At 51.9% G+C, this 27,870-nt stretch overlaps 1 protein-coding gene across 3 annotated transcripts; it reads right to left on the bottom strand.

The window, feature by feature from the left end:
- On the bottom strand, positions 1-27,870 carry RBPMS2 (RNA binding protein, mRNA processing factor 2). Of its 3 annotated transcripts, none has more exons than XR_009264060.1 (8): positions 27,453-27,870; positions 10,866-10,943; positions 10,228-10,266; positions 9,592-9,654; positions 8,637-8,787; positions 7,694-7,845; positions 1,504-1,650; positions 1-1,157 (listed from the first exon to the last, which is right to left on the bottom strand). XR_009264060.1 is itself a non-coding variant. In XM_058737406.1 (8 exons), the coding sequence occupies exons 1-7, from the start codon at positions 27,537-27,539 to the stop codon at positions 1,441-1,443; spliced, it is 633 nt and encodes a 210-aa protein (XP_058593389.1). In that variant the 5' UTR covers positions 27,540-27,869; the 3' UTR covers positions 1-1,157; positions 1,434-1,440. The 3 variants fall into 3 exon arrangements, 2 of the variants coding, with proteins under 2 accessions (XP_058593389.1, XP_058593390.1); XM_058737406.1 differs by lacking the exon at positions 1,504-1,650 and adding an exon at positions 1,434-1,503 and having other exon boundaries at positions 27,453-27,869; XM_058737407.1 differs by lacking the exon at positions 1,504-1,650.

Genomic DNA, 27,870 nt, shown 5'->3' with positions numbered 1-27,870 from the left:
TTACTTTGGATGACTTTTTATTTTGCATTTCATATATTATCCAGCTTCACATTCTCACAGGATCAGCAATTACAACAGCCACCTCGTCTCCCAAGTCTGAAAACGGCAAGACAGCCACACAGCTGCGGCCAAAGGCAAAAGCACTGATGCGCTCATGAAACAAAAAAATTGCACAATTTTTTTTCCTTCATTTTTCTGAAACTGACGCCTGAAACAAAGGCTCATTGCTGGAGAACGGAAACCCTTTTTTTCTTCATGCCTCAAACTAAACATTAAACTTATCTGACAAGGCGAACAAGGTCTCTTTAATAATTAATTGCACACACACACACGAAAAATCCTTTATGATGCATAAATATTTTGTTACACAGGGTACAAAAATACTTTCACTTTTTGGTTGGTTTTGAAGTACGGAAAGAATGAGGAGCAGGGCAGGGGTGGGGTGCGCTGTGGAGAGGTAAGCAAAATGGGCAGAGAAAGGATTTTCTTAGCAGTTGTTGGCCCCTCTGAGGAGGACGCAGAGGACCCGGATTTGAAATGAAAAAGAAAACACTATCTCTGTCGGGTGGTGGCTGCTGTTCGGCCTGGAAGCACGTGGGGGTGGTGGGGGCGCCAGGCTGCAGGACCGCAGGGCGGGGCGAGCTGCAGGGCTGGTCCTCACTGAGACAGGGGCTGCAGGGGAGGGTGTGCACAGAGGGACCCGGAATGATGGACCATTGGTGGCCAGGACCTGTTGCTATGGTGACACAATGTGAGAACAAACTGTACACTCACATATACACAAATTTAAGTGTCTTAATTCATGCCAGAAAACATGCAAAATTAAATGCCTCGTTTCTCTGAGGTGGAGCTGTGGAAGCAAGTCTGGACCCAGGGGGTCAGGCCTTGCTCAGTCCCAGTGAGACCTCCGGCCTGGGGCTGGGTGTCCCTGCAAGAAGGCCCCTGAATCCTCCCGGGAGGCCTTGGCGAGGGGCTCTGGGGAAGGACAGGGCTGAGGAAGAGGAGAAAGGAAACAGGAAGCAGTCCACTGAGTCAGGCTTAAAATTCACAGTCTTTGGAGGGAAGCAGCAGCTCTCCACAGGCCGCCTGGGGGCAGTGGAAGCTCAGAGCGGCTTCCTCCCCAGCGGGGCAGGGGCTTCAAGCTGCGGTGACAAGACCTGGAGGGAGGGGAGAGAGGTGGCCGTGAGCAGAGGTGAGGGACTAGAGATGAACCCAGGCTTCGCCCTTGTGAGGAGGCTGCAAGATGGATGGCAGGGGGTGACGGTGGGAGGAGAAGGGGAAAAACCAGCCAGAGTGCCCTACCACACAAGCCCAGGTGGACGCCTAGCACCAGTGAGCTCTCTCACCAGGGGCTCAGGCAGAGGGAGGAACCACGGCCCTGCAGTAAGCCAGGCTCTAGAACACTTATCCTGGGCCTCTGGGCCAGCACTTACTGAAGAACTAACAGAACTGACGATATTTCCATCCTTGCTGGGTGGTATCAGAGGAAGGGTACCAGCGCACCTGCAAGAGAAGCCAACGTCAGGAGCTAGCTGTGCAGTCCCTTCTCTTGACTGGGGAGTCTTCAGTGTCCCTGCTGGAGTCCTGGTTCTGTCACTGACTGGCAGACGCCGGGCCACTTACTCACCTCTAGGCATCAGTTTCTTCATCCTGAAAATGGGAGAGCGCCACCTGACCTGCCTCCTCCGCAGGGTTGAGGTTCAAATGAGAGAATTGTTACCAAGGTGTTTTATGCTCCACTGAGCCCAACTGTACCAGGTGGACTTTTGGCAGTGGGGGTGTTGGTCAGCATTCTGCCCTTCCCCCTTGACTTGAAGAGTGTAGAATTTCTGACGTTAGGAGCATGAACCTAATACATTTTTGCTCAGTTTCCTTCTGTCTCAGTGCCCTCACCCAAGTACAGGACAGAGATGACTAAGTCACAGGGTGTCCGTGAGGATCAGGTGAGACACAATGTACAAACACTTTAGAAACCAAAGTTGCTGTGGTCTCTAAGGGGTAGGACTCCTGTCCTTGTAGGATTCTCTAAGGAAGTCATGGCTGAGACCCAGCTGATGCTTCCATCCCTTTCCATCCCTCTTGTTCCCTCCATTATCAGCCTCCCAGGTCTACAGATTTGTAACCCACCAGCTGAGGCTTCCAATGGGGGCCTGGCAGCTGTCTCAGCCCTGGCACTTGCCAGAAGGCCCTTCAGAGCAGTAGCCCCTAAGCAGGATTCCCAGAGACGGGTCAGGAAATCATACGCCCTCCCTTTCTAGGCACGGCCTCCCCATGGGTCAGTCTGGGCAGTAAGCTATGCTGGGTGCCAAGCCAAGACTGCAGGAAGGCCACCTGCCCCAGTTATAGACAGCATGTCTGCCCTAGCCTAACCCATGGCTGCCTGGGATCAGTGGGGGAACACAGCATCACAAGACCTTGAATGAGGGGTAAGGGGAAGAATGCTCAGGGAGGGGAGTCCGGGGTCCCCTCAGGAAAGGAAGGGATGGCACGCCAAGAGCCAATGTAGAAAACAAGTAGCAGCTGGGCCTACACAGACAACTAGCTTGACAGTGTGGTCGTTGGACCCAGTTACCCACTTGGCTGCCTGGAATCCCCGCCTCTGTAAGTGGAGAAGATGTCAAGTAATGTCAGGTCGTCTGCGGGCTGATGGAAGCTTCCTGAGAACATACTCCTGTGCCTCCTCCAAATCTTACATGTTTTGTACACCCCAGGACTCTGCTCACCACATGCTCAACAGCAAGCAGAAGCTGGTTACCCTAAAATGCCAGGACACTTGGCATATAGCAGAAGCAGGTCCTAGGCCACCTAATCAATGCCAGAATCTTCCCTGGGCTCCAAGGATGTGGCACTGCTCTCACCAGGACACCGTGGACCCGGGCTGCTAGAACCACCTTGATTAAGCACCATATCACACAGAATAGGAGATCAAGTGCCTCTTCTTGCCTTTGAGCTGTCCAGCCTCAGAAGCCACTATTTTCTCTCCTGCTGCCTCAACATCTGGAAGCAGTTCCCTCCCCTCCTGGCTAACAGCCAAGTGGGAGGCCAAGTGGGAGGAAGCCTCTCCTCCCCTTTGCTGAGCTGTGGGATGCACTCCCAGCTGGAAGCGTGGCTGGACATAAGAGCTCATTCCATAAGAGAGGGACAATAAGGAAACCAGCATGTGGCTACCAGATAAGCTTGTGGCCCACTCCAGCTCAGGGAATCCCCCGGTGGACCCTGACCACCACCCCTCACCTGGCTTCCAGCTGGAGCAGCCCCGTGACAAGAGATCCTGACAGGTGAGGTGCCTTGTAGGGCTGGACAAGATGCAAATGTTGGTTAGTGTGGGAAGGGCTCGGAGGCTTCTGACTCTCACCACTGGGGAAGCCAGCGGCTGCTTAAGGGGCTCCCTTGGCAAGCCTGCTTCATGGGGTCCCCCACTCCCTCCATTAGGTGCTGTGACTCAGTCTCCAAAGCAGCAGCTTTCCCCCCAGCCTGAGATGAGCCACTACCCCTTTGGGGAAGAAGCAGAGGAAAACCTGCATTTCTGAGCTCGGGATGGATGTACCATCCCAGTGGACAGAACATACTTGAGGGGCTGCCTTTCCATTTCCTCAGACACAGGTAGAGGCTGGCAGTCAGGGTCCTCTAAAGAAGTGCTGTCCCTTCCTGCCCCAGCTCAGAACAGGAGACACCCCCAAGGCCCAGGGATCAGGGCCAGCACATCAGGGAATGAGTGAGCAGCCCACTCTCAAGGCCTCCAGTTGTTCATAGGGATTCTGGGGGTCCTGGGAAGCCACCGCACAGGGACAGGCCCATGGGCATCTGGAATGACCAGCTCCAAGAAGGGCAGCATCAAAACAAGGGAGGGGCAGGGCACATGAACTCCGTCCTCTCTCCGATCTTGGGACTAACTGAGAAGATAGACCAAGAGGTGGAGAAAGGAATAAATCCACATGGGAAGAAATATGAATAGCCAATAAATATGGGAGCCTCACTCATCAGAAAGTCAATTAAAGGAACACTCAGGTTGCCAAGTCTACACTGTGACCTTATAATAGTTCTAGGAATTTATGATAAGGAAAACCAGCAGGACAGGTACCCAGGGAGGGGTGAACAAGGGCGTCCGTGGCAGCACAGCCTTGGTAGCAGAAAATTGTGTAACAACCTAATTTACCATCAATAGGGAGCTGGACACACTTATACAACAGTGGGCTTGCCAGGCATCCAGAATGTAGATCTACATTTACTGATGGGAAACAATGTCCTAATATTTAAGTTTTAAACAGATTAAATGTGTAACTTTTATAAAAGCCACCTGGGTGGCTCAGTCGGTTAAGCGCCCAACTTTGCTCAGGTCATGATCTCATGGTTCACGGGTTTGAGCCCCGCGTCGGGCTCTGTGCTGACAGCTCAGAGCCTGGAGCCTGCTTCGGATTCTGTGTCTCCCTCTCTGCCCCTCACCTGCTCATGTCTCTCCCTCTCTCAAAAATAAACATTCAAAAAAAAAAAAGATCCACAACTATGGATTTATTTATACACGCACACCCAACTATCTACTAACCCTATGGACTAAAAGTAACTATTTTCGGGGGAGCAGGATAAGAAGCAAAGGGAAAAGAGAATCTTACCATCTCCATTATACAGATAAGAAAATAGAGGCAAGGGAGTTCATGTAACAGGAAGGTCATTAGCAAGCGGTGAGCCAGTGTAAAGAGGGGGAAAAGAGCCCCGGTCAAAGATCCCCACCATTCTCAGGTTGAAGTGGAAAATGAAGTCAAGTCTGGGAGGACTCTGGGATGCAAGGGGACACAGAGAATTCCCACTTTTAGGCATGTGCCAGACCCCATGCCATCCACACCTCTTGTGTGCCTCATCCTCTTAAAAGAGAAGTTTCTATCAAGAGGACCAGAAGGTTGAAGAGCACCTGGGTGGCTCAGTTGGTTAAGCTTCTGCCTTTTGGTTTCAGCTCAGGTCATGATCTCATGGTTCGTGAGTTCGAGCCCCGCACCAGGGTCTGCTCTGACAACGTGGAGCTCGCCTGGGATTCTCCCTCTCCCTCTGCCCCTCCCCTGCTTGCTCTCTCTCTCAAAATAAATAATAAACTTAAAAAAAAAAAAAAAAAAAGAGGACCAGAAGGCTGAGCAATATGGCCTCACGCTAGACAGAGCAGGACTAAGCCATCTCCAATGCCCCTCCTGTAGGTCTGGGCCCCGCGGCCACATACGGATGCCTTGGCTGAAGCTGAGCTAGTGGCAAAAGGCATGCAGTCAGGGTATGTATGTTGGGACAAAGAAAGGAAGGACTGCTTTTCATCCCCTTTTTCTACTACCATCTCTCCAAGTCACCTCCTTGCTCATAGGCCCAGAATCAGTTCTGTTGTTCCTCTGGGTTCAGAATAATGCCCTCAGGATGAATAGCATCCACTTCTGGGCAGCACTGTCAGGGGGCAGGGAAGGAGCTCTTGGAAGGAAAAGACACAAATGCTATTACTGCATTTGGTTCGGGCAGTGCATTCTACTGTTGTGCAGACGGACATCCAGAGAAGTCCAGTAGCTGGGACAGAACTAGTTACTAGTCCAATCTCTTGTTGCTAGCCTGCCTCCCGACAAATGTCATTAGCCTTCGAGGTGGGCTTTATCCCCATCCCAGGGAGTCCAGAAACAGGGACTGAGACACAATGAGGCCTCCAGCCTCGGAGAGGACCCTGGGGGCACTAGATAATAGTGATATTAAATAATAACCATGATAACTGGCACTTCTCTAGCATTCCCTCTATGCTAATATCAGAAAAACAAATACCTACAAAGTGATTATCACCATTCCAAAGAAATTGAGACAGAGGTTAAGTAACTTGCCCAAGGTCATAGAGGTGTTGGAAGAGCCAGGATTTGGACTGAGGCAGCTGTACTGGAGTTGGACAGCCACTGGGCAGGGACAGGGTGGGAGGGAGGAAGCTAGAAAGGAAGAAAACAGGAGGGCACATAGCCCTGCAGTATGGAATTTAAGGACAGGTAGTAGCGTGCCCCTTTCAGCCAGCTGGAGGAGCTACCCCAAAAACAGCAGAGGCACCTCTGCTTATTAACTTGACATACTATCTCTGGTTCCCAACCTCTGCGTCACCATTGTCATGGCCAAGCATCTTGGAGCAGACGGGGTAGAACCGTCTCCACCTCATCTAGATTGCCCTCTCATTTTACAGATGAGGACACACACAGAGGCCCAAAGGTGAAGTCACTTGCAAAAGATCAGTTAGTGAAATGGTTGCACAGTTAGGATCGGAGCAAAGCGCCCAGCAAGGCCTCATAGGGCTGCTACAGTGAAACTCCCTGCATGGCCAGGAGCACTACTGCCAGCCTCCTGCACTCCACCAGGTCACGGAGGACAAGGACAGTCTCCTGGGCTCATCCGCTCTTTGCCCACCACAGAACCTGGTTTGTGGTAAATACCCAATCATTTCCCTCTGGGGAATGATCTTTACCACCTTCCTATCCCCTATCAATTTTCTAGCTGCCTGTGGTGCACAGCTGGGGAACGGTGCCAAGTTTAACCACACTTCTGCCCTCAGTACAATCTAAAGCGGCCATGGCCAAGGGGACCTCCCCTGATGGGGGAAAACGGCTTGCTAGGGTAGTAGGTGGGGAGTCTGTACCTTCCACCTCAGAACTGAGTAGATCCAGATGTCACTAAGCCCTTCAGAGGACCTGACATAGACACACACTGAGCCCCCCGCCTTGGGCAGAGCACCCAAGTCCTCCCACCTTGGCTTCTGGCTCCTGTGAACTCTCTCTTCCTGGCTTCTTATATCCTGTACTTCCTCGTGCCCTACTGCCCTGGTAAGGCGACCTCCATCAACAGCAAAGCTCGCCCAGCCAGGTCGCTCTTCCCAAGGCTCAGCTCTTGCTCACTCTACTGATCACAGGCCAAAGTGGGCTTGCCATCACTCCTCAGCCCCCTTGTGCTGCCTGGTGGCACTTTGTCCATACACCTGGCAGTGCCTCCTGTCACTGCACCAGGGAGGTCCAGGCCAGAACGGACCGTGGCTCACTGGCCTCGGGCACCTCGGCGAGTGGCCCAGCACTAACCTCCCCAACTCTCCCCTAGAAGTGCTCATTCCCTCTTTCCCGCCATCCCTGCACAGGTTCACCGTGGAGAGTGTCTAGGCTTCATGAAAACAAGCACTAACACTCACTGAGCACTCCGTGCTCCAGGTGTGGGGGGGGCCTGTGGTGCCGGCCCTTCACAGGTGTTAACATCTAATTCTCTCAACAACCCTGACGCAGATAATACTGTGCTCATTCTTCTAGATAGTAAAAAAGTCAGGAATTTTTAAGTGCTTTCTGAAGTTCATAAAGACCAGAGAGGCAGAGGCAGGCGGCCTGGCTCCAGAGAGCACACTCAGGTTGGGATCTGAATTGTGGCTGTCACCACAGGCAGAACGCAGTATGGCACCCGCCTGGACATGTTCGGTCGGTGGTGGGACCATGGCTGGGTCTCTCTCACACTCACATTCTGCCTCAGATCCCCGATGTGGCCTCACAGCTAATCCTCTCCCTCTCCTCTGTCTGATCCGAAGCCCTAAAGAGAATGTCGTGGGAGACGGCAGTTCTGCAGCTCTAGAGGCATCAGTGGCCCTGTGGCCATTCAGGAACAAAGTCTGGCCAGCTTAGAGCCTCCTTCATCCTCTCCCCGCCTCTCCCCCAGAGGGGCTTACCTGAGCATGTAGGGCGGCAGCGGCAGCAGCAGTGGCAGCTGGGTAGGTGAATGCAGCGTGTGAGATGGCTGGGGTCAGCTCTGTGGTGTACAGAGGGTAGGGGGCCCAGGCCTCTGGGGATGCGGGGATCAGGGCAGCCCCCATAAGGTCATCTACAATGGGAGACAACAGCCCCCATTGTCAGAACACTGGTCTCCCCTTCCACTACCATTCCAAACAGAGAAGGGGACCTATCACTACACTATAAGCTCCCTACTCAGGCCAGACTTCCCTCAAGGACTGAAAGACCAGGGGAAAAAAAGCCACGTTAACTTGGCCTGGCATGGTGAGCATCCTATCTGCTTTAAGAAGCCCTCAGATGAGGGGTGCCTGAGTGGCTCAGTCGGTTAAGCGTCCGACTTCAGCTCAGGTCATGATCTCGCGGTTCATGAGTTTGAGCCCTGCATTAGGCTCTGTGCTGACAGCTAGGAGCCTGGAGCCTGCTTCAGATTGTGTGTCTCCCTCTCTCCCTGCCCCTCCCCGGCTCACACTCTGTCTCTGTCTCTCTCTCAAAAATAAACAAACATTAAGAAAATAATAAATAAAAAATAACTCACGCTCTTTAAAAAAAAAAAAGAAAAAGAAGAAGCCCTTAGACGGGCTTCTGCCCATCTCAACCAAGAAAAATCAGAGAAGGCTTCAGAGAAGTTGGGCAATGCTGACAGCTCAGGAGCTCAGTCTGTCCGCAGCCTAGCAAAGGCTACAAGGGGAGGAAGGAAGCATGGAATCCGCAGAGACAGGTGGCTGTGGATACAAGAAGCCTCCTGGAAAGGACTGACTCCCTCAGTGAGAATCTCAACAACTTCCCTCTGTATGCAACTGCACTCAGGCCCCTTGCCTGGGGCAAGTAAAAGGACAGCAGACAATAGCTGGACAGCAGATGATAGCTCTGAGCACCACTCACAGGGGTCCCGTGCAATGAAGTGTGCTCCTAGGGCGGGGTGAGCGTTGGTAGGATTTGGTGTAGCCATTAGCTTGTTCTTGGCCATCTTGGTGTTGGCTTTGGCAAACTCTAGCCTCAGGGTCTGCGGGTTCTCAGGATCAAAGCGAATACCCTACAAGGGAAGGGAAGAAGGGAAGAAGGGAAGAAGGGAAGAAGGGAAGAAGGGAAGAAGGGAAGAAGGGAAGAAGGGAAGAAGGGAAGAAGGGAAGAAGGGAAGAAGGGAAGAAGGGAAGAAGGGAAGAAGGGAAGAAGGGAAGAAGGGAAGAAGGGAAGAAGGGAAGAAGGGAAGAAGGGAAGAAGGGAAGAAGGGAAGAAGGGAAGAAGGGAAGAAGGGAAGAAGGGAAGAAGGGAAGAAGGGAAGAAGGGAAGAAGGGAAGAAGGGAAGAAGGGAAGAAGGGAAGAAGGGAAGAAGGGAAGAAGGGAAGAAGGGAAGAAGGGAAGAAGGGAAGAAGGGAAGAAGGGAAGAAGGGAAGAAGGGAAGAAGGGAAGAAGGGAAGAAGGGAAGAAGGGAAGAAGGGAAGAAGGGAAGAAGGGAAGAAGGGAAGAAGGGAAGGGAAGGGAAGGGAAGGGAAGGGAAGGGAAGGGAAGGGAAGGGAAGGGAAGGAAGGAAAAGACTTTACTTTGTAGGGCTCAGACAGTCTGTCCACTGCAACAGGTACAGAAGGGCCCCAGAAATGATCTTGCCTAAAAGACTCACCCATGCAGGGGCCAAGACAGACGACACACTGCTTGGACCTTGTGAGTAGTGGCGTTTGATAGACAAAGCAGCTAGGGACTTTGCCCCAGATGTTGGGGGATTAAGGTATATCTGTAGGCCCTTTTTAGTGGCATGGAGTGGGGGAAAGTTTGTAAAAGATAGAACAGGAATACTTGTTGTCTAGAGGTCTGTGGGTCAGAGAAAGCCTTGTCTACTCACATTCAATGCATTCTTGGCTGCTTCTGCTCCTGCTCGGCTGTCAAAGATCACAAAACCAACAGGCTAGTAGGAGAAAGAGAGAACATCCTCATTTCTCTCCCAACATTCCATTTTCCCCTCAAAAATAAAACAAAGCAAAAACAAAAAACAAAAACAACTTCTTGCCTATATCCTATGTTCAGCTAGAACAGTAGAAGTTTCTCATGCACCCAAAGTCTCCCATCCAGGTACTACATTGTGGGAAATGATTCCAATACAGCTTTATCCCACTGCATTAAACATTACCCTCTTGGTAAATCTTTTTTTTTAATGCACGCAAGTAATTAAGTTCCAGTGTTTTCGCCAGCAAGAAAGGGGGCACCAATGTATTAAGGACATGGGAAGGCCCCAGGTTTGCTAAAGGGGCAACAGGTTGAAAGCTTCTCAAAAACCAGAGAGGGAGGACCTGAAGCTGACTGGTAAGGAGAGGGGACCTGTGGAGGTCGCTCTTTCATCAGTTCAGAACAGAAACAAGATGAGAAAGAGCAGGTCTCAGCTGCCAAATGCCTCAAGATGAGGAAAAGGTAGCAGGCTCAGGTCCAAGCTCAGTAGTCGGTCTGGGCTGGGAGGAAAAAAAAAACTTTGGAGAGAAATTACCTGTCTCGATGTGAGTTTGATCAGGGACCCTTCATACCCCTGCAGAGAGAGGTGGTTATCACAGGGAAGGTCAGAAGCCTGTTGTGCTAGCCCAGCCACCCATAACGTCAGCCCCCCTTTCTCCACCAGTGCTTGCCTGCATCATTCTCACACCACTCCCACCACGTGTCCACCACCCTGACCTCCACCAGTGTTGAGTGCCCTCTGCCCTTGTGTTCTGTATCACATGGTGTAGCACACGATGTGGGCATCATGTGGTAGCGTTCATCATTTCGTGCGTAAATTCCCACTTGCTCCGCTAACTTGTAATGTGGAAGCACAGACCCCACCTTTTTAAAGTTTTCTCAAAACTTGAACTGAAAAGACTACACTGAATCTCAAAGGTTCCTTATATGGCAAAGCCTACTGAGATTCTCTCTTGTTTCCACTTTGCAGATGAGGAATGAGAGGCTCAGAAGGGCTAAGCAATCGACGAAAGCAACATGTGAATTAACACAACCGGGACAGAGAGCTGGGTCTGCGATCAGTTTCTGACACACTGCCCTCTGCCTTCCTGCTGCCCAATCCAGGTCGGATTCACTCCTGATGCTTCTCCTCCACCCTAGGCTCTGCCTGTGGGTGGCTGGGTCCAGACTCACCTTGAACGGCCTGAAGAGCAGGTAGAGTTCTCTGGGTTTAATGTCCACAGGGAGGCCACTGACGAATAGTGTTCGGACCTGGTGACAGAGACCACAGTAGACAGGGATGATAGCTCTTCCTCCAGGAAGGAACTAAAATCCTTCCAGAGTTTAAGGAGGAAATCTGTATTTCCTGGGCTTCCTTTGGAGGCCAAGGCAAATGAACACTCAGAGTTTCATAGTACTTAACTTTTCAGAGCCCTTTCTGTACCCTTTCCTTTCTCTACATTCATCCTGCAGTTGACTCAACAAGCACCTGCTAAGCACCTCTGTACACAGACTGAGCTCAAGAGCTGCAAGAGGGGAGAGCCCTGTGTCATAAGCACACAGATCAAGGATTCCTGAGACTTGAAGAAAGCTATGGTGTCTTACCCCCAAGAATATACAAGTCAAAACATATATATTTTTCAGAAGATACAAATGGACCCCAGATTGAGAGTCTCTGCCTAGTCTAGAGAAGAGGCAAGGATGTAAATGGATAGTAAGCCCTATACCACACTACACCAGGAGTGATTTCAACAGAAGGCTTGGCGTGTTCACATCCATCTCCTAGTGCTTTCTACGCTAGATGTAAGCTCTTCGATGGCAGGGAATATGTTGTGTGTTTGCCTCTATGCCCAGGTCTTAGCATGGTGCTGTATTAAATGTTTACTGAATAAGAGACCGGGTTAAGGAGTCAGAGATGGAACAATTATGCTGGGTTTTGAAGAAGGAGTACGATCTTACCGGCTTCAAGTGAGGCAGATGGTGCTATAAGTTATGAGCCTTGCCCTCAACATGGTTACAAGCTGATGGGAAAGCCAAAGCTAGACACCAGGTGTCCATCCTGTGACTCCAACCAAACCCGACCTCCTGAACTGTGTGGGTGAGGTCCCTAAGAGGGCTGGCAGACACTCTAAGTTATTACTGCTAGTTAAATGCTGTTGGCACCAGATGCTCAACTAGCTAGGCCAGATCAGCCAATAATTATAACGGGGAGGGAGGATTTCCCATCGTTTAGATCCCTTAGAAATATATATTAAAACCGTAGCTAAGTTGTGAAAAATCCAAACGAATAGAGCTTCCCTATACACTTGACACCTGATTTTAAGTCTCTTTTTTTAAAAAATTTTTAAAAATGTTTGTTTATCTATTTAAAGAGAGCAAGCCGGGAAGGGGCAGGGAGAGAGAGGGTAGAGAGAGAATCCCAAGCACGGTTTGTACTGTCAGCACAGAGCCCGACAAGGGACTGGAACTCACGAACCCGAGATCATGACCTGAGCCAAAATCCCAGGAGGTCATGCCCTGAGCCGAAATCAAGAGTCAGACACTTAACGGACTGAGCCACCCAGGCGCCCCTCAAGTCTCATTTCATACCACCAAGCAAGCCAAGCATAGATCTTCTGAACTCACCCCTGCCAGTATAAGAAAAAGCTCATGCGCCTCAGCCTGCCTCCCTGCCCTGTGGCCTTTCCTGATACCATTTAGATGCCCTACCTACAATGGGCCACATTCCCTTCTTCAGAGGTACCAAAAAACTTGATCCATATTCCAGTGATGGCCTGCCAAACCCACGCGACAGCCTTTTCAAAGTCAGTGGCTTGAATCAGGAGCCTGGGCAGCTAGGCAAAGTTACACCCAATGCATGCAGGCAGGCAGGCAGGCAGGCAGGCAGGCCGACAGACATAGACACCCCCACCACTCTACCTCTGCCCAGTCAACACACAGATCTGAACAACAGAGCCAGGAATGGCAAAGGCAACCACCCCCAACCAGTGTCACCAGCCCCACCCACACAAGAATGAGCCCAGCACGTGGCTAATAAAGAATGGATGAGGACAAGCTTCTTCTCTTGCATGGGTTTTTGCCAAGAAGCATACCAAGCAGGATCCTTTGCCATTTAGGATGCATCTTCCCCCTTTGGTCATGCCTTTCCCTCACCAGACACGCCTCTGCTTCCAGGCCTGGGGTGAAGATTCTGCACATTTCACAGGCCTTGGCAGCTCGCATTGCTGTATACACAGTTCTCAAGCATGGCCCTGTTGCCAGAAGCACCTGGGAAAAACTGGACAGCCCGAGCTCCAGGGTAGCGTAAACCCAGCTCCCGGGCTCCAGAGAGCAACAGTCCTCTACACCCCTGCCCTTTGATAAAAGAACCTTTAATTTACACGCATACCACCAAACAGAAGTGACTTATTTGGGTCATGCAGCAAACCCAGGTCTCCTGACTACTCATCCAGGCTGCTTTTGGGTGCCAGAACATGGGCACTCAGCCCACCCCCCGAAGATGGACTCAAAGAGCGCAAGCCAGCCAGGGCCCTGCTGGAAGAACCTGGATCAGTACTACTCCCTCCTCCCTGGGACGTGGCTTTGGTCAAGATGTGGAGCCAGAGCCGCCCCACAGAAACCTCTGCCTCAGTTCTCCCCAGGGGCCACCCATTTCACCCAGGCTAATTTTAAACCCTTCCTCAAATGGCTCCTTTCTGACCAGACCTCCCCAGAGGCCCCCTTAAATAGCAAGTTCTCAGCACAAAATTTCCTGCATGGGCTGGGGGTGGGGTTGAGGGTGAGTATAGGGGAGCTTTCCCTCATTCCCAGTTAGGATCCTTGTTTCCAACCTTCCTGCTGGGCCAGATGACCTTTTTCCTCTGCCTCCATCTTTTAGGTTCTCAAGTGTCCAAAATGCTACAATGCAGAGCTACCACCCTGTCCCTGGCCACCTCTCAGGGAATAAGCTGAGGTCAGGCAGTTATGGATTAGGTGGGAGGTCCCTTTCTGCCAGGTCACAGGAAGCCTAACCTGAATACTCTTCTTGGTTCTCACTTGACCTTGGTTGCCCTGGAAGATGATGTGCCCTCTGCCTATCCCCTTGTGCAAATAGGGAAACTAAGGCCCAGATAGGGAGCATGCAGCTTAGGAGCTGAGCTGGATAAGATCCAGGGACCCTGATTTAGTCATCTATGCCATCAGCAATCCACCTTGCTGTGGGGACAGAAAGAATGGTACCCGGGTGGCCTCGCTGGCACCATGGGTGGGTAAAGAGCTGCCACTGTTCATTCAGTAGCCAGTTCCTTCCCCAGGCACTTGTTTAGGATGCCAGCTGGAGTAATGGGGGAAGAATAAGAAGAAGCCGGCAAACCAGAGGTGGCAGGATGTATAACCTTAGCAGGCTGGTCAACTACATGTGGAGAGGACAAAAGGTTGCAGAGCCTACCCTCCCTCCCGCTCCCAACCCCATCAGGTCCTGCCCCAGCCCCAACTATTCCAGGCCCCAGACAAGCACCCACACAGGCCTGCCTCAGGCAGCTGCTTGTGCTGCCCCTCAGCACTCCCCTTCCCCTTCCTCACTCCTTTTTTTTTTTTTAAGTTTATTTATTTACTTTGAGAGAGAGAGAGAGAAAATCCCAAGCAAGCTCTGCGCTGTCAGCATGGAGCCCAACTTGGGGCTCGAACTCATGAAACCACAAGATCATGACCTGAGCTGAAATCAAGAATCATATGCTTAACAGATGCTTAACCGACTGAGCCACCCAGGCACCCCTCCCCTTCCGCATTCCTTAACTAAAGGGCACTCATCTTGTGGATTCCTCTATTTCTTCACTCCCCTTTCCTTCCTCAGAAGTCCTATGGGGACAGGACCCCCTGCCTTACAACGTTCCCACAATCTGAACTTACTCCCTCCACCTGGACTGTATAAAACCCCAGAGACAGGAGCCAAATCTTAAAACTTTCCTATCAACCAAGGTACCTAGAGTCAGGCCCCAGCACTTGAGATGCCCCCCCATCTCTATGCACCTCAGCCCCCCAAAGGAGAAATTCCCAGCCATAGACAGATGTGGCCCAGCAGGGCAAGGTGACACCACACATGGGGAAGAGAACAGGCTTCAGTTGGTTACACCAGAGTCTGTACCCTAGCTTTATGCTTGACTCAGGGAAGTGGTTTCACCTCTCCAAATCTCAGTTTCTTCATCTGTACAATGCAGATACCATCTACCTCCAGGATAAAGAGCTCACTTTATGCCCGGCATGTAGGAGAGGCTCAACAAAATACTGGTTCCCTTAGGGCTCCTGTAATCACAGCATTCACCTGCACAAAAACCTCCCTATCAGGTACCATAAGCCATTTATTTATAAGGTTGCCTAGTGAGTCTGGATTGGATCCAAGTCAGTCTGGAGCTGGGAATGCAGATGAGTCAACCTTAGGTAGTCACTGGATTCTTTAGTGTTCCTTCCTCTTCCCCAGGGAGGGAATGACCAAGGTGGAAGGCACCATGGAGACCAGCTAGTTCAACATCCTCATTTTGCAGATGAGAAAACTGAGTTTCAGAATAGGAAGGTGACAGAATAAGCTAATGGCACACTCAGGATTCTTCAGGGGACAGTAGGGACAGAGACACACAGTTACTTCTCCAAGGCCTTACAACTCCTGTGTCCCAGGCTGGCACTGGAGATCACTCCTTCCATGCCACTTACTGGAGCCAGTCTCATGGCCATAAGGTGCAACATTCAGGAAAGAGTTTGGGTACAGACAAGGATTCAGGCACCAGTTGCCTACTGATGCCAAGATAGAAAGATTAATCAAAGAACACACGGCCTGCCTACTCCACACGTTTAGTACAAGAATTCAACACACAAACACACAAAGGTGCTCAAGTATTTGAAGAAAACATAAGGGGTGGTTCACACAATCCCAGGATGCTAGAAGGCACCAAACTTGTTTACCTGGGCCCTTCTCCTTCCATACACTTAACTCTTTCTCCAGAAGTGTCCAGACAACCCAAAGGGTTGTCCCATCCTGAAACATGGAAAGCACTGCAATCCTTTTAAAATGGTCATCTTTAGGGGCACCTGGATGGCTCAGTTGGTTAAGCGTCTGACTTTGGCTCAGGTCATATCTCCCATGTCGGGCTCTGTGCTGATAGCTGGGAGGCTGGAGCCTGCTTCAGATTCTGTGTCTCCCTCTCTCTCTGCTCCTCCCCCACTCACACTCTGCCTCTCTCTCTCTCTCTCACAAAAATAAACATTATTAACAAACAAACAAACAAACAAACAAAACTCATCTTTATGGCAAGTACCAGTAGACAGGGCTGGACCGTAGTCACATCCTTAGCACAGGTGGAAGGTATGTCTGGAACAGTGTAGAGAAGATATTAGGGGAGAAATGGAAACAGTATGGAGAATCTTTAGAAGTCAGTGAAAGGGGTGCCTGGGTGGCTCAGACGGTTAAGCGTCCGACTTCGGCTCAGGTCATGATCTAATGGTCCGTGAATTCGAGTCCCGCATCGGGCTCTGTGCTGACAGCTCAGAGTCTGGAGCCTGTTTCGGATTCTGTGTCTCCCTCTGTCTCTGACCCTCCCCTGTTCATGCTCTGTCTCTGTCTCAAAAATAAATAAACGTTAAAAAAAAATTAAAAAAAAAAAAAGAAGAAGTCAGTGAAAGAATAAACATGCTGAGGAACAGCTTTTCTGGTGGAACCTGCTGGAAGCACCAGATTCAACATGGATTTAAGAACTGGCTAGAGAGATGTGCCCATACAGGTCACTGCAGACATAGCCATGCAGCCTTCATGATGGTCAGCAACAGACTCAGCCACACTATAGATCCCAGCCAGCATCAGGTTTGCCTAGAGGAACCAAATGGCCTTTGGCACAACTATGTCCCCCATCAAGTAGGTTTTGGGGACTGGGCTGCTCTTCCTTTAGGCAAGTCCTGCTGCCTGTCCTTCCCCCAAGTTGCTGGGAGTGAAGGGGTTGGGGAGGTCTAGCCCCATCTGCTAAGTCCACACCACAGGCTATCACCGGTGGACAGACTTCCTGGGGTTGTCTAGGTCTTTGCTGTGTCTTCTTGGGCCCTTTCCCACTAGCTAGTGCTGGACCATATATACTGCCATGGAGGTGGGGGGCACTGCTCACCTCTTCCACAGGAGGCCCCTGAGCTCGCTCCCAGTACTCCAGGGGAGAGGAAGAGAGGGCAGGACCTGGGGAACTTCCCTCACCCCCAGAATTACTCTTGAGGTCCCTGTGGAGGGAATATTCCCTAGAAGAAGCCTCTCAACTCACTTTCTAACCCCAGCGTGATAGAGCACCCAGGCTCCCCAGACTCCCTGGCTCTTCTCCTCAGGCCTCATACTGGAAGTCTCTTTCTCCCTCTGTAGTCCTCCTCAGCCCAGAGTAAGATCACCTTCTAAAAAGAAGTAGGAAGAAGGACTCTGACAAACTCATTCTTATCTGTATGTCTGTTGTTTTTCCTTTAGACAAACTGACATTTGTTTATAGATGTTCAGAAAAATGAAATCAAAAAGAAGGCTTTAAGAGCAAGGTGACAGTGACACCCACTGTATCAGCCTTATACATTTTTAACATTTACTTTATTTTAAAAAGTTATGTTTTCTGAGAAAGAAAAAGACAGACAGAGAGAGAGAGAGAGAGAGAGTGAGAGAGAACGTGAGTGGAGGAGAGATGGAGAGAGAGGGAGAGAGAAATCCCAAGCAGGCTCTGTGCTGTCAGCATAGAACCTAATGTGGGGCTCTCACTCATGAACCATGAGATCATGACCTGAGTGGAGGAAACCAGTAGTCAGATGCTTAAATGACTGAGCCACCCAGACACCCCTTATTTATTTGATTTTAGAAAGAGAGTGCAAGCAGAGGAGGGGCAGATGAGAGGGGAGGGGGGAGGAGAGAGGGAGAGAGAGAGAAGAGAAGACATGAGAAGAGAAGAGAAGAATCTTAAGCAGGCTCCACATCCAGTGCGAAGTCCAATGTGGGCCTCAATCTCATGACTATGGGATCATGACCTGAGCCTAAATCAGGAGTTGGATGCTTAACTGACTGAGACACCCAGGCACCCCAGCATCAGCGTTACAGCACAAGTTCAGGCTTCTGTGGGAAAGGCTTCTAGGCAGGACTCATCCTCTATCAGTCCTGGTGGACATCTCTCCTGGTCCTTAACACTCATACAGGTGGACCTGTCATTCAGTGCTTCCAAGCCAGGCTAGCTCTCTAGTCAGTGGCTGCTCAGAGGGCTCCCTCCTCCCCAGGGCACACAGGGGACCCAGCTGACCTAGAGGTCCTGCAAGAATTACAGGAAGGGGGCTGCTGGGAGAAGGGGGTGGGTGACCTACACAGAAGAAAGCAGCCAAAAGCTTCCATGTGGCACAAGACTGGGGTGGCAGTCAGTGGGGGCCCTCTTCCAATAAAAGAGGACCCTGCGCTCAGAATGGGGCCTGGCCACTCTGCCCTCACAAGTGTGTGCCCTCTTCTGCAATGGGAGGGACAGTCCTGATGCCAAGGGCCCTGTAGCTCCAACTTGCCCCAACTTTTTGACACAAGACTCCCTTCACACTAAGCATTAAACATACAACTTCACAGTTAAGGGCGGCAGCAGGGTATTGTGACTGAGAGGACAGGTCCATAAGCACCAGATTTTGTTATGAGACAGAAAGGGTAAACACTGCTTTCAAAAACAGTGGAATGCTAATAGATATTAAACCCTCTTATCCTTTAACTCTGAAGGACAAGCACAGCCTTTTTCAAAACCCCAGACTTAATCATCGCCAAGACCACACCCTGGACTTCAGGGACCACCCAGCCAGAGGACAGACTTTTCTCCACAAAGGATGCTGAGCCAGCCACCCACCCCCCACCTTTCCCCAACCCCAAATAAACACTATAGGCCCACTAGGAACACTCTGCCCTAGAAGACAGACTCCTGCCTTCCAGGCAAATCCCTGCCTCACAGGGCTGGGACACAGGAAGGACATGATTGGGAAAACTTGACTCTGGGCAATAGATACATCCTACCAAAGAGATAAAAATGACACTTGAAAATGGATTCTTTGCAGCAATCCTTTAGTATCTCTGAAAGCTGGAATTCAATCTGGAAAGGAAAAACTATTTCAATTGTCCATTCCATCAAATCGTTCAAGTGATGGGCTCACTTTGAATCCCCCCACCTACTCGATGCTTAGTGTGAGCTCTGGTGTCATCTGGATGGAAAACACCACTTAGGGAAGGGAGTGGGGGGAGAAGGGAAATCCAAAAAGGGAAAAACAACCCTCTCATAAGTCCCTCCCACATCCTTCTCTGACTCCCAGCCCTCTGAAGCAACTGAAATGCAGAATATTTGAGCTAGAAGAAACCTTATTTTTAGATAAGGAAACCAACACCCAGGGGTCCAGTGAGTTGCTCATGGTCACTGAGCATGTCAGAAGCAGCAGCCCCAGGGTCCCCAGGTGCTCGTGAGTCAATGCTCCTTTGCAGACCTTAACCTTACACACCAACTTACTCAGACCCCAGTCAGGTCAGCCTTGGGCTTCTTGAAAATAAGTGGCCTTGGGGCACCTGGGTGGCTCAGTCAGTTGAGCAACCGACTTCGGCTCAGGTCACGATCTCACGGTTTGAGTTCGAGCCCCGCATCGGGCTCTGTGCTGACAGCTCGGAGCCTGGAGCCTGCTTCAGATCCTGTGTCTCCCTCTCTCTCTGCCCCTCTCCCACACATGCTCTGTGTCTGTCTCAGAAATAAATAAACATAAAAAAACATTTTTTTTTTAATATATAAAAGAAAATTAGTGGCTTTAGGCTCTGACCTAAGGAGCCAGAAACAGCCCCTTGCAGAAGGTTGATTCAGGGCGGGGGGTTTGGGGTATGCTACTGGATGATGCCATGGTTAGTTGTCAACAGAATTAAGTACAGGGAGGTGAAAGGGAAGACAGACAGCCAATTCCCAGCAGCTAAGTGGGAACAGCCTTGTGTCCCACTGACTTGGAGGCAGGGGCCAGAACAGGGCCACACACATGCCTCCGACAGGGCAGTTGGGCGCATGTGGCCCCAGGAAGCCCCAAGTCCAAACGGAAGCCCAGGCCACCCCATCCTGACCAAGGGAGTTTTTGAGATGCAGCCTGTGTTATATACAGCTGATGGCTCTCCTGATACAAAGATGCTAAAGGTCCTTTCTAAGCTTGCACCAACCACCATCACACCCAGCTCTGCTCTGTCTTCTCCAAGGGGAAGAAACCCTATTGAGAGTCAAGAAACTCTACTCTTGCTCAGCAAGAACCTGTTGATCAGACATGGAAACAAAACAACCATCAGGAAACCTGGGTAGAAGTCCCAGCCTGGCCACCAGCAGGCAGGTAGCTTTGTGGCCTTCCTCTGCTGCCTCAACTGTAGAGGAAGGGTGCACTAGCCTCAGGGCCCTTCACATTCCACCTTGTAAGATACCGAGGAAGTAGGAAAAGGTGACTGAATCGCAGTATAAGACTTGGGCATTGCCCTCCATCTGCTCGGAGCTGAAGCGCTTCCCTTCTGCCCACAAGAAGGCAAAGTGGTGAAAAAGGGAATAGAGAACAAAAGGGTGACAGAGCAGAAAGTCAGCAGCCAGGTCCTGGGCCAAGGTGGGCTTGGAGGTTTGGGAGGGGTCTCTGCCGGGGCAATGTTGGGGTTGCCAAAAAGAAACCTCAGAGCAGTCTCCCATATATACCCCCCGGCCCAGAGATCTCAGAGGCCAGGGTTTTTTTCTTTTGTGCATGTGTATAGAGGGCAGGGTGGGGGATGGGTTCTGCCCAGGTCTCAGGCTTAAGCTTGGCACCAGCAGGTCGCTCTTACCCCTCCCGGGGAAAGAAGTCCCTCTGAGTGGGGCCACTTGACGAGAGGTGGATGGAATGTGGTGACATGGCCCGCAGACGCAGGACTTATAAGGGCTGAACAAGGACACAGGGAAAAAGAGCAAACAGATACAGCCAGACATTGGATGTGAATTGAGACACACGTTCCCAGAACCCCAGTGCTTCCCATGCTCCTTCCGAGAAGCTCTGGGCTGCTCAGCTCCCAGACTAGGACGCTTCCCAGCTTCTAGCCTCCCTCCACATAGGACACCTCCAATGCCATTAGTCTGACCTGGTGTGAAGTCCCAGGCTTAGAATCTGTTCCACAGCGTTTTGCCTGCCCCTGCTAATTCCAGCCCCAAATCAAAGGGTGTGGCTCTCAGGACCCATTCTGGGAAGCACTTTGTGGTTTCCAGGTCTTTCATACCTACCATCTGGTACGTGAGCCTGGCAATCCTTTGATGTAACAGGCAAAAAAGTACTGGCCCATTTTACAGATGAAGAGCCAGCTCAGGGATTAGGTGTCTGGCCAGCCAGTGGCAGAGCCAGCAGTGAAATCCAGGTTGTCTGGGAACCTGAGGCACTTCCCCTATAGCCTGCAGTGTGTACTAGAATCCAGACTGTGTGTGTACAAGAATCAAGGGAACCAAGTTGGGATGGTAAGAAGTTCTCTAAAGGGTGGGACAGGGCTGGGTATGTAGAGAGTGTTAAATAAAATGGCTTCAGACCTAAGGCTCCAAGCTACTTCTAGCCTTAGGAACAAAAGGCATAAACATCTTGGGAACACACCTGGTCAAAAGTCTGTTGTGGGTACCAGCCTACACCTCATTTACAGGGAACCAGATCTAACTGTGTGAACTGCACCGTGCAGACTCAGTGGCATGGCTGGGTGACTGCTTTCCATTTGGTTCCAGACAGTGCCAGGGGCCACGGTTTTCAGAGGCCACTCAAGTGGCAGGCTCACAGGGCCCCCAGCATGGAGGCCTGCTGGGCAAGGTTTCCTTCCCTTCTATGACATCCACCTCCCCATCCCTCCTGGGGCTGTGGGGTCAGCCAGCGCAGATCCATCGCTTGTCCCAGTGCCTGGTAAGGGCTGCAATTGTCCTCACTGAAACACACCAACCCATGCATCAAAGAGTTGGCCTGGGGGAATCTTACACCCCTTCCCCAGCTCTGAAATCAACACCTCCAACCCTTAAACCACCTTATGGTATTCCACTGTGAACATAGCACTGAGCCTACCACACCTGTATACTGCCTGAAGGAAGCAGATGAAGCCTGAGAAGGGATGTTTCCTAACATAATGCTACACTGTTCAGGAATGGAAGCTGCTTCAAGGGCCTGTATTCTGGTTTGGAGCTCCTCAGTCACAAACATCCCAAGCTGTGCCTGGATATGGCCACAACCATACATCAAGAATGAGGACCAGTCTGGGCAGAAGTTCTTCACACAGCCTTCATTTCAACAAACATTCTCAAAAAAGGGCCTTAGATCCTATTCCAGTAACCTCTCCTGACCACCTCCCACTCCGCCAATAAAAGCCCAAACCCACTTGGGGAAGAAGGTGGCTAACCACAAAAGGGAACTAGGTACTCCAGACACTCATCCCATGGCCTGGTCCAGGTCAGGTTCTGTCCTTTCTCCCTGAGAGTCCCAGGCCTGTTCACAATTAAACAGGCAGCCTTGATGACTTCTGACAGCCAAGAGCCTCTGCTCAGTCAGCCGTAAATGACTAAAGGCCATGGCAGATAGACCTACACAGACCCTCCCACTACACACAGCCCTTGCTATACCCCAGAGGCCCCCAGCACAGATGGATCCACCAGTGGACTCTTCATGAAGGGAGGACCCCACCTGTCAGCCTTGGCACATCTCAGAGGTAACCATATTTTTTCCATCCAAGGATAGGATGGGGAAGCAGCGGAAAGAGGGAAGCCATGTTGTCCCTGGGCAGGGAGTAGATGGGGTTCTGGCATACAGAGCTTTGTGGACTATCTATAGTTCTGGCCTCACAGCAGCATTGTTTCTGAAGTCTAGTGATGGGCTCTGCCCCACTGCCTCATGGCTTTGCCAGGAGTGTGAGGACCCCTCTAAGGCAGCCATGGTCAGGGAACGGCAGAGAAACTAATACGGTAGCAGATGTCAGTGCTACCCAAAACCAATGGCCCAGCAGAGGCTGGGGGCCATTGGGTGGTACCAGAACCTAGCACTCTAGCTCAGCTCTGGGTAACCAGAGGTTGGAGGCCATGGAGCAGGAATCCAGCCCCCAGGCCAGGTGGGATGGACACCTATATCTCTCAGGACTGTCTGGAGCCCCAATGGGATAAATGGGTTAGAGACCATGAGAGCAAAAAGCGAGGCACCCGCACTTCATGTCTTGACTCCACTCTGAGTACTCACCAGACCCCCTCTGGAGATGAGAACAAGAAGAAATCATTATGTCCAAATGTTCAATGGATTTAGAAGCTGGTTCCTACTGGGATAAGCTAGCCAGGCTGCCCATGAGCCGGGAAGGAGGAGAGGAGGATACCCAACGGAATGACCCACCCCCACAAAAATGACAGGCAGCTGCTTTAGAGTGGGTACCGTTTCCTATTTAAGATGTCCAAAGCATCAGGGTACCAGGGCAAGGGGGTGGGGTAGGGGAAGGAATGAAAGCAGTAAGCCCCTACACAGGCAACAAGAAGTTGTATTGCCTGTAGGGAATTGAACAATAATAAAATTGACTTGATCTCGTTTTATTATCACCCTGCACTGGCAATTCTAAATCCTGTCGGTGATAAAGATGTTCCTTCTACAAGGGTTGCCAGCTCCCATCACCCAGTCTTCAGATACCTATCCCAGCCCAAAGGGAACTAATCCGGAACAGCAGGACCCAGAGCTCAGGCCTCAAAAACTTTAGTTGCAGGATCTTTTTTCACACAGTGAGTGTGTGGTTCAGAGCAAACTCTGGGTTCAAATCCCAACTTACCTACTAACTACATAAAAGTTATTTAACCTGTCTCAGATTCCTCATTTATAAAACAGTAATGACAATAATTCACAGTGCTGTTATTGTAAAAGTTCAAGGAGGTAAAAGGGTGAATTACTTCAGGTAATACCTGACTCAAACACTGTGTATGGGCTTACTACTACTAATCGGACAGCGTCTCCATTAGGTTATTTGAATAGAGAAGACACATGCACAACAGCCCCCAGGGAGGAAGGCAGCCCAGCCTATAGCATCTGCCTGGATCTACCTGCTGGGACCCTGTGTCCAGGTAAATGTCCAGAAGTATAGACTCCTCCCTACCTTCATATCAAAAAAGAGCTTGCAGATACAGCATCAACACGCCCCAGATTTTGTCAAATGTTTTTAATGGCAGAGAAAAGAGGAAGTGGCTGAGTCATATGCTGGGCCCCAGAATTCCTTCACCTTCATCTAGAGTGCAGAGACCTCTAGGGGACACACGGTGGACCCAGAGGTGTCCTGCCTGCAAGGAGCCACAATGGCCTAGATCCACTGGATGTAGTGGACAAGCAAAGATGGGAGTGGGAGGGCAGTAAGGGGCCAAGACCCTCCAGTCAAACTGTAGCCCCTTTGGCTGCCATTAATGCCTGCCTCTCTACAGTTTACCATTAGGCTGGCAAAAAAACTTCAACTCTTAGAAACTTGAACTCTACCCACCCAAGATTCCAAATACTACTTTCCTTAGCAGCCCCCCCACAATGAATAATTACTGTAACTTAGTATTACCTTGTACTATGAAATTTAAGTCTCCATTTTCAAAATAGACCATGTTTTCAAACCACATGTACCCCTCCCCAGAAACATTGTAACTCTCTAGCCATCCCTAAAGAATCACTAAGACAAGCTTGGGTCTGGGATTCTACAGCCTCACAGGCAAGCCTGTCCTGGCTGTCTGATCACACCTTCTGGAGTTCCAGCACCAGCTATAACGCACCTGGGTTAAGGTAGAGGCTCTAGACTGAAAGGGACACTCAGCTCTTCCCCTGAAGACCCTCTCCTTAATTCCTCACTGCCCTCCTTAGCTTTCAAAGGGTAGCAGAGCTTCTAACACCTCTCCTTTCCAAGTGACAGAAAATGCCAATTTTCCCAACCATGCATGATCTCAGGCACTTCACAATGTGGCCCCCACTACTGCTGAAAGCTAGCAAACTCCTGGAAGTCATGTGGCTCCACAATCCACCTCTCACTTTTACACATGCTATTCCCTCTTCTTGGAATGCCTTCTGACTGGCACAAGTCTAAGAACCTCCTACTGAGCTACATCTCAGGGAGGGCTCACTTCTACCTTCTCAGTGGTACCACTGCATCACTTGGTGATATTCTCTCATTTCACCACATCCCATTCCCTCCTGGCAAGTCCTTCTCACCTTCCAGTCTGTGATCTTTCACCTGGAATCCTGACCCCTGGTCCAGAAAAGGAACCTAATGCCTGTGATAGAGACAAAGCCCCAGTGGGTAGGGTGGCCAAGCAGGAAGAATCAAGCTCCTCATGCAAAGGAGCTTAAAATGAGGAGCCCCACTGATACCCCTTCTGGAACCACGAAAACATACCCCTTTCTCCAGAAACCTAACGCCTTTAGAAATGAGTAGGGGGAGTAGGACTCTTTGGTTCTCTAGGCTTGCTTTACCTAATTTCCAACAGCCAGCCTGGGTTAGTCATGAAAGTAAACTAGCACTGCTAACAGATTCCCCAGATGGTGGCTCCTGGGGGATGCAGAAATGACTGCCTAGGGGACATCGAAGCTAAAGGAAGGAATCCAGGTCCAGCTCAAACCAGCAATTCAAGATGGAACCTCAGTAGGAGAGATCTTGGCCCAGAGGGCTAATAAGGGGAGGGGGCTCATCCTTGCAATTACCTGGCCAGAGCAGACACTGGGCTCCAGGAGATTCCCAGAGCCTTTAGTTTTAGACTTCTATTAAACACAGGGCTGTGCCCCTCCATCAGCACACAGCAGCACTAGTCCTATAACCCACCTCTACCTGCAAGGAGAAGTTAACAGGGATTCCATTTCTTGAAGATCCTGCCCTCTCTCTCTCAGAACAGGCACTTAGAAAAAAAGTGACCAATACTTCACATGCTTTAAGACTTTAGCTTGGCCACATGGTTCACCCTTCCCACTTCAAAGGGGTAAGTCTGAGGATCAGCACAACCTCTTGGGTAAACTCCCTGTTGAAGTCAACCCTCTAGCATTAGCGGTATTCTGGGTCCTTGCCCAGCTTCACAGGAGATGGCTTTCCTCTCCCAGTTTCAACCCCCAGGAGGCCAAGCAGCGATCTGCACCCCCCCCCGGGCCCCCGCAACACCAGCAACCCTGTCACCCTCCCCCCAACTCTCAGGCGAGATTCTGAACAACCAGGTGGCCTCAGGATGGGGTTAAGGTTCTCATCAGTGCCACGGGCCTGTCAGCATGTCAAGGTCCAAGGAGGACAGGGCCTTCAGGGGGCAAAACCACCCCACCGCTCTGGAGCCCACACAAAACTAGCGGACAAATGTCAGGCCCTCCCTTTCCACCCTTCAGAGTCAAGAGTTATATATTCCCCCACCCTCCCTCCCTCCCTAAAAAGTGAGATCTAGACCTAGATTCTCAAGATGCCATGCCATTGGTGGACTAGGGTTGGCAGCAGGCCTCTGAATTACTAAGAGTGGGAGCTGGTGGTGTGACCCTCCCACCATCCCTCCCACAGTGAGGAGCCCAGCCCAGCAGTGGGCCACTGCCGCCATTCTGCACCAAACCCAGAGCACGGTCAGCCGGCACCACCGCCACTACATTGGAGGGAGGTGAGGGAGGTCAGCGACACCAGCCTCCACCAGGGGATCTGCGGTTTCTCCCCCAGACCAAGGGGAAGGGAGCTCAGGGTGGATAACTGGCCCTTGGTTTCCTGGGCAAGAGCTTGCCAGGGCGCGGCAGGAAGGGTCTCCTAGCCTTGGAGTGACACAGCAGAGGCCAGAGGCCCCTGGAGAGAGATGCAAAGCCTGTCGTCCCCTTTCCGCATCAGTTTTTGTCTCTGTCGGCCCAGCTCCTGGTCTCCATTCGCCACCCTCAGCCTTAAGGCTTCTATTCACCACCTCATCATCACCCCTGCCACACACCCTCCCCGATTTCGCCATCCCATTAACCACACAGCTGCTGCTGATTCCACGAAGCCAAGCCGCCTCACACTCACTCCCTCCTCATACTTAGCACATGTCTGGTGGACAAGATAATGTCGCCTTTCCTTGCAGAATCCCACCCAGGCCAGCTCTGGGGTCCTGAATTGCCTGCTGGGGCAAAACCGGGGTGGAGGGGGGTGGCGGGGGGGGGGGGGGGAGGGAGAACCGGGAACGAAGTATCTTTAGGCATCTCTTTCTCAACTCTAATTAACTGCCCCGCTGACCTCTTTGCCAAAGCCCAGGTTCTGGGGCTGCAAGCAAAGCCCGTCCACCTCCCGTGACTACAGCTCAGTTACAGTGAACCAAGGTGCCGGGCAGCCGTCCCGGGCCTCCAAGGTCACCGGGAGGGGTCAGGGTGGAAAGTGCAAGAGGGTGAGGGTGCCGCTCGCCCGTGGTGCTAATCCCGCTCAGTTCCTTCCAGCAAAGGCGGGAGTCCCAGCAGTACCGGAGGAGCTCCTCGGGTAGCGGCCCGGGCCAAGAGTGGAGAACGAGGGACGCGCGGGCAGCAGGCGTGGGGCAGACGCCGAGCCGCTCGCCCACCACGGGACGCACGGACGGCGGCCGGCGCGCGGCCCGCCCCGAGCCCGGGAGGGCGGGGAGACAATGCCCGCCCGGCGGGGCAGTCCAGGCCGCGCGCCCCCGCCCGCCGGACACGGGCTGCTCCTCCCCGACCGAAGGGCAGCGGCGGGAAAGAGCCCCGAGCGATTGCCAGACCGGCCCCGCGCGGCGCGGGAGGCCCCGCGCGCCCTCTCCCCCGCCCACCTCCGCGTGCACTTCACCCCAAGTCCCGGGGCCGCAGACCCACCTCTTCCTCCAGAGTGCCGCCGGAGCCCGAGCCCGTGCCGGTGCCCGTGCTGGTGCTGTGCTCGCCGTCCGGCTTCAGGTTGCTCATGGTGCGGGGGGTGGGGTGGGGGTGGCGAGGGGAAGGGAACGCTGAGGGCGAGCGCGGCGCCCGGCCCCGGCGAGGAGGTGGGAAGGGGCGCGGTGAGCGGTGCGCTCCGGGAGTGCGGGGCGGAGTGGCGGTGGGGGGCGCACGGGGCGGTGAGAGGGGCAGCCGCCGCGTCAGGCTGGGGTCACATCAAGTTTGGCGGGTGCGGGATGTGGGGAGGGGGTGCGGCGGGGGAGGCACTGGGAACCGGAGCCGAGCCCGAGCGGCCGCCGCCTCCGCCTTTTCACTGCGACCGGCGAATGCGCCCGCGGCGGCGGCGGCGGCGGCGGGGGGC

The sequence above is a fragment of the Neofelis nebulosa genome, chromosome 7 (genome assembly GCF_028018385.1).
Source record: "Neofelis nebulosa isolate mNeoNeb1 chromosome 7, mNeoNeb1.pri, whole genome shotgun sequence".
Classification (NCBI taxonomy): Eukaryota; Metazoa; Chordata; class Mammalia; order Carnivora; family Felidae; genus Neofelis; species Neofelis nebulosa.
Note: the sequence above shows the minus strand (reverse complement) of the source record. Positions and strands in the feature narration are given on the sequence as shown.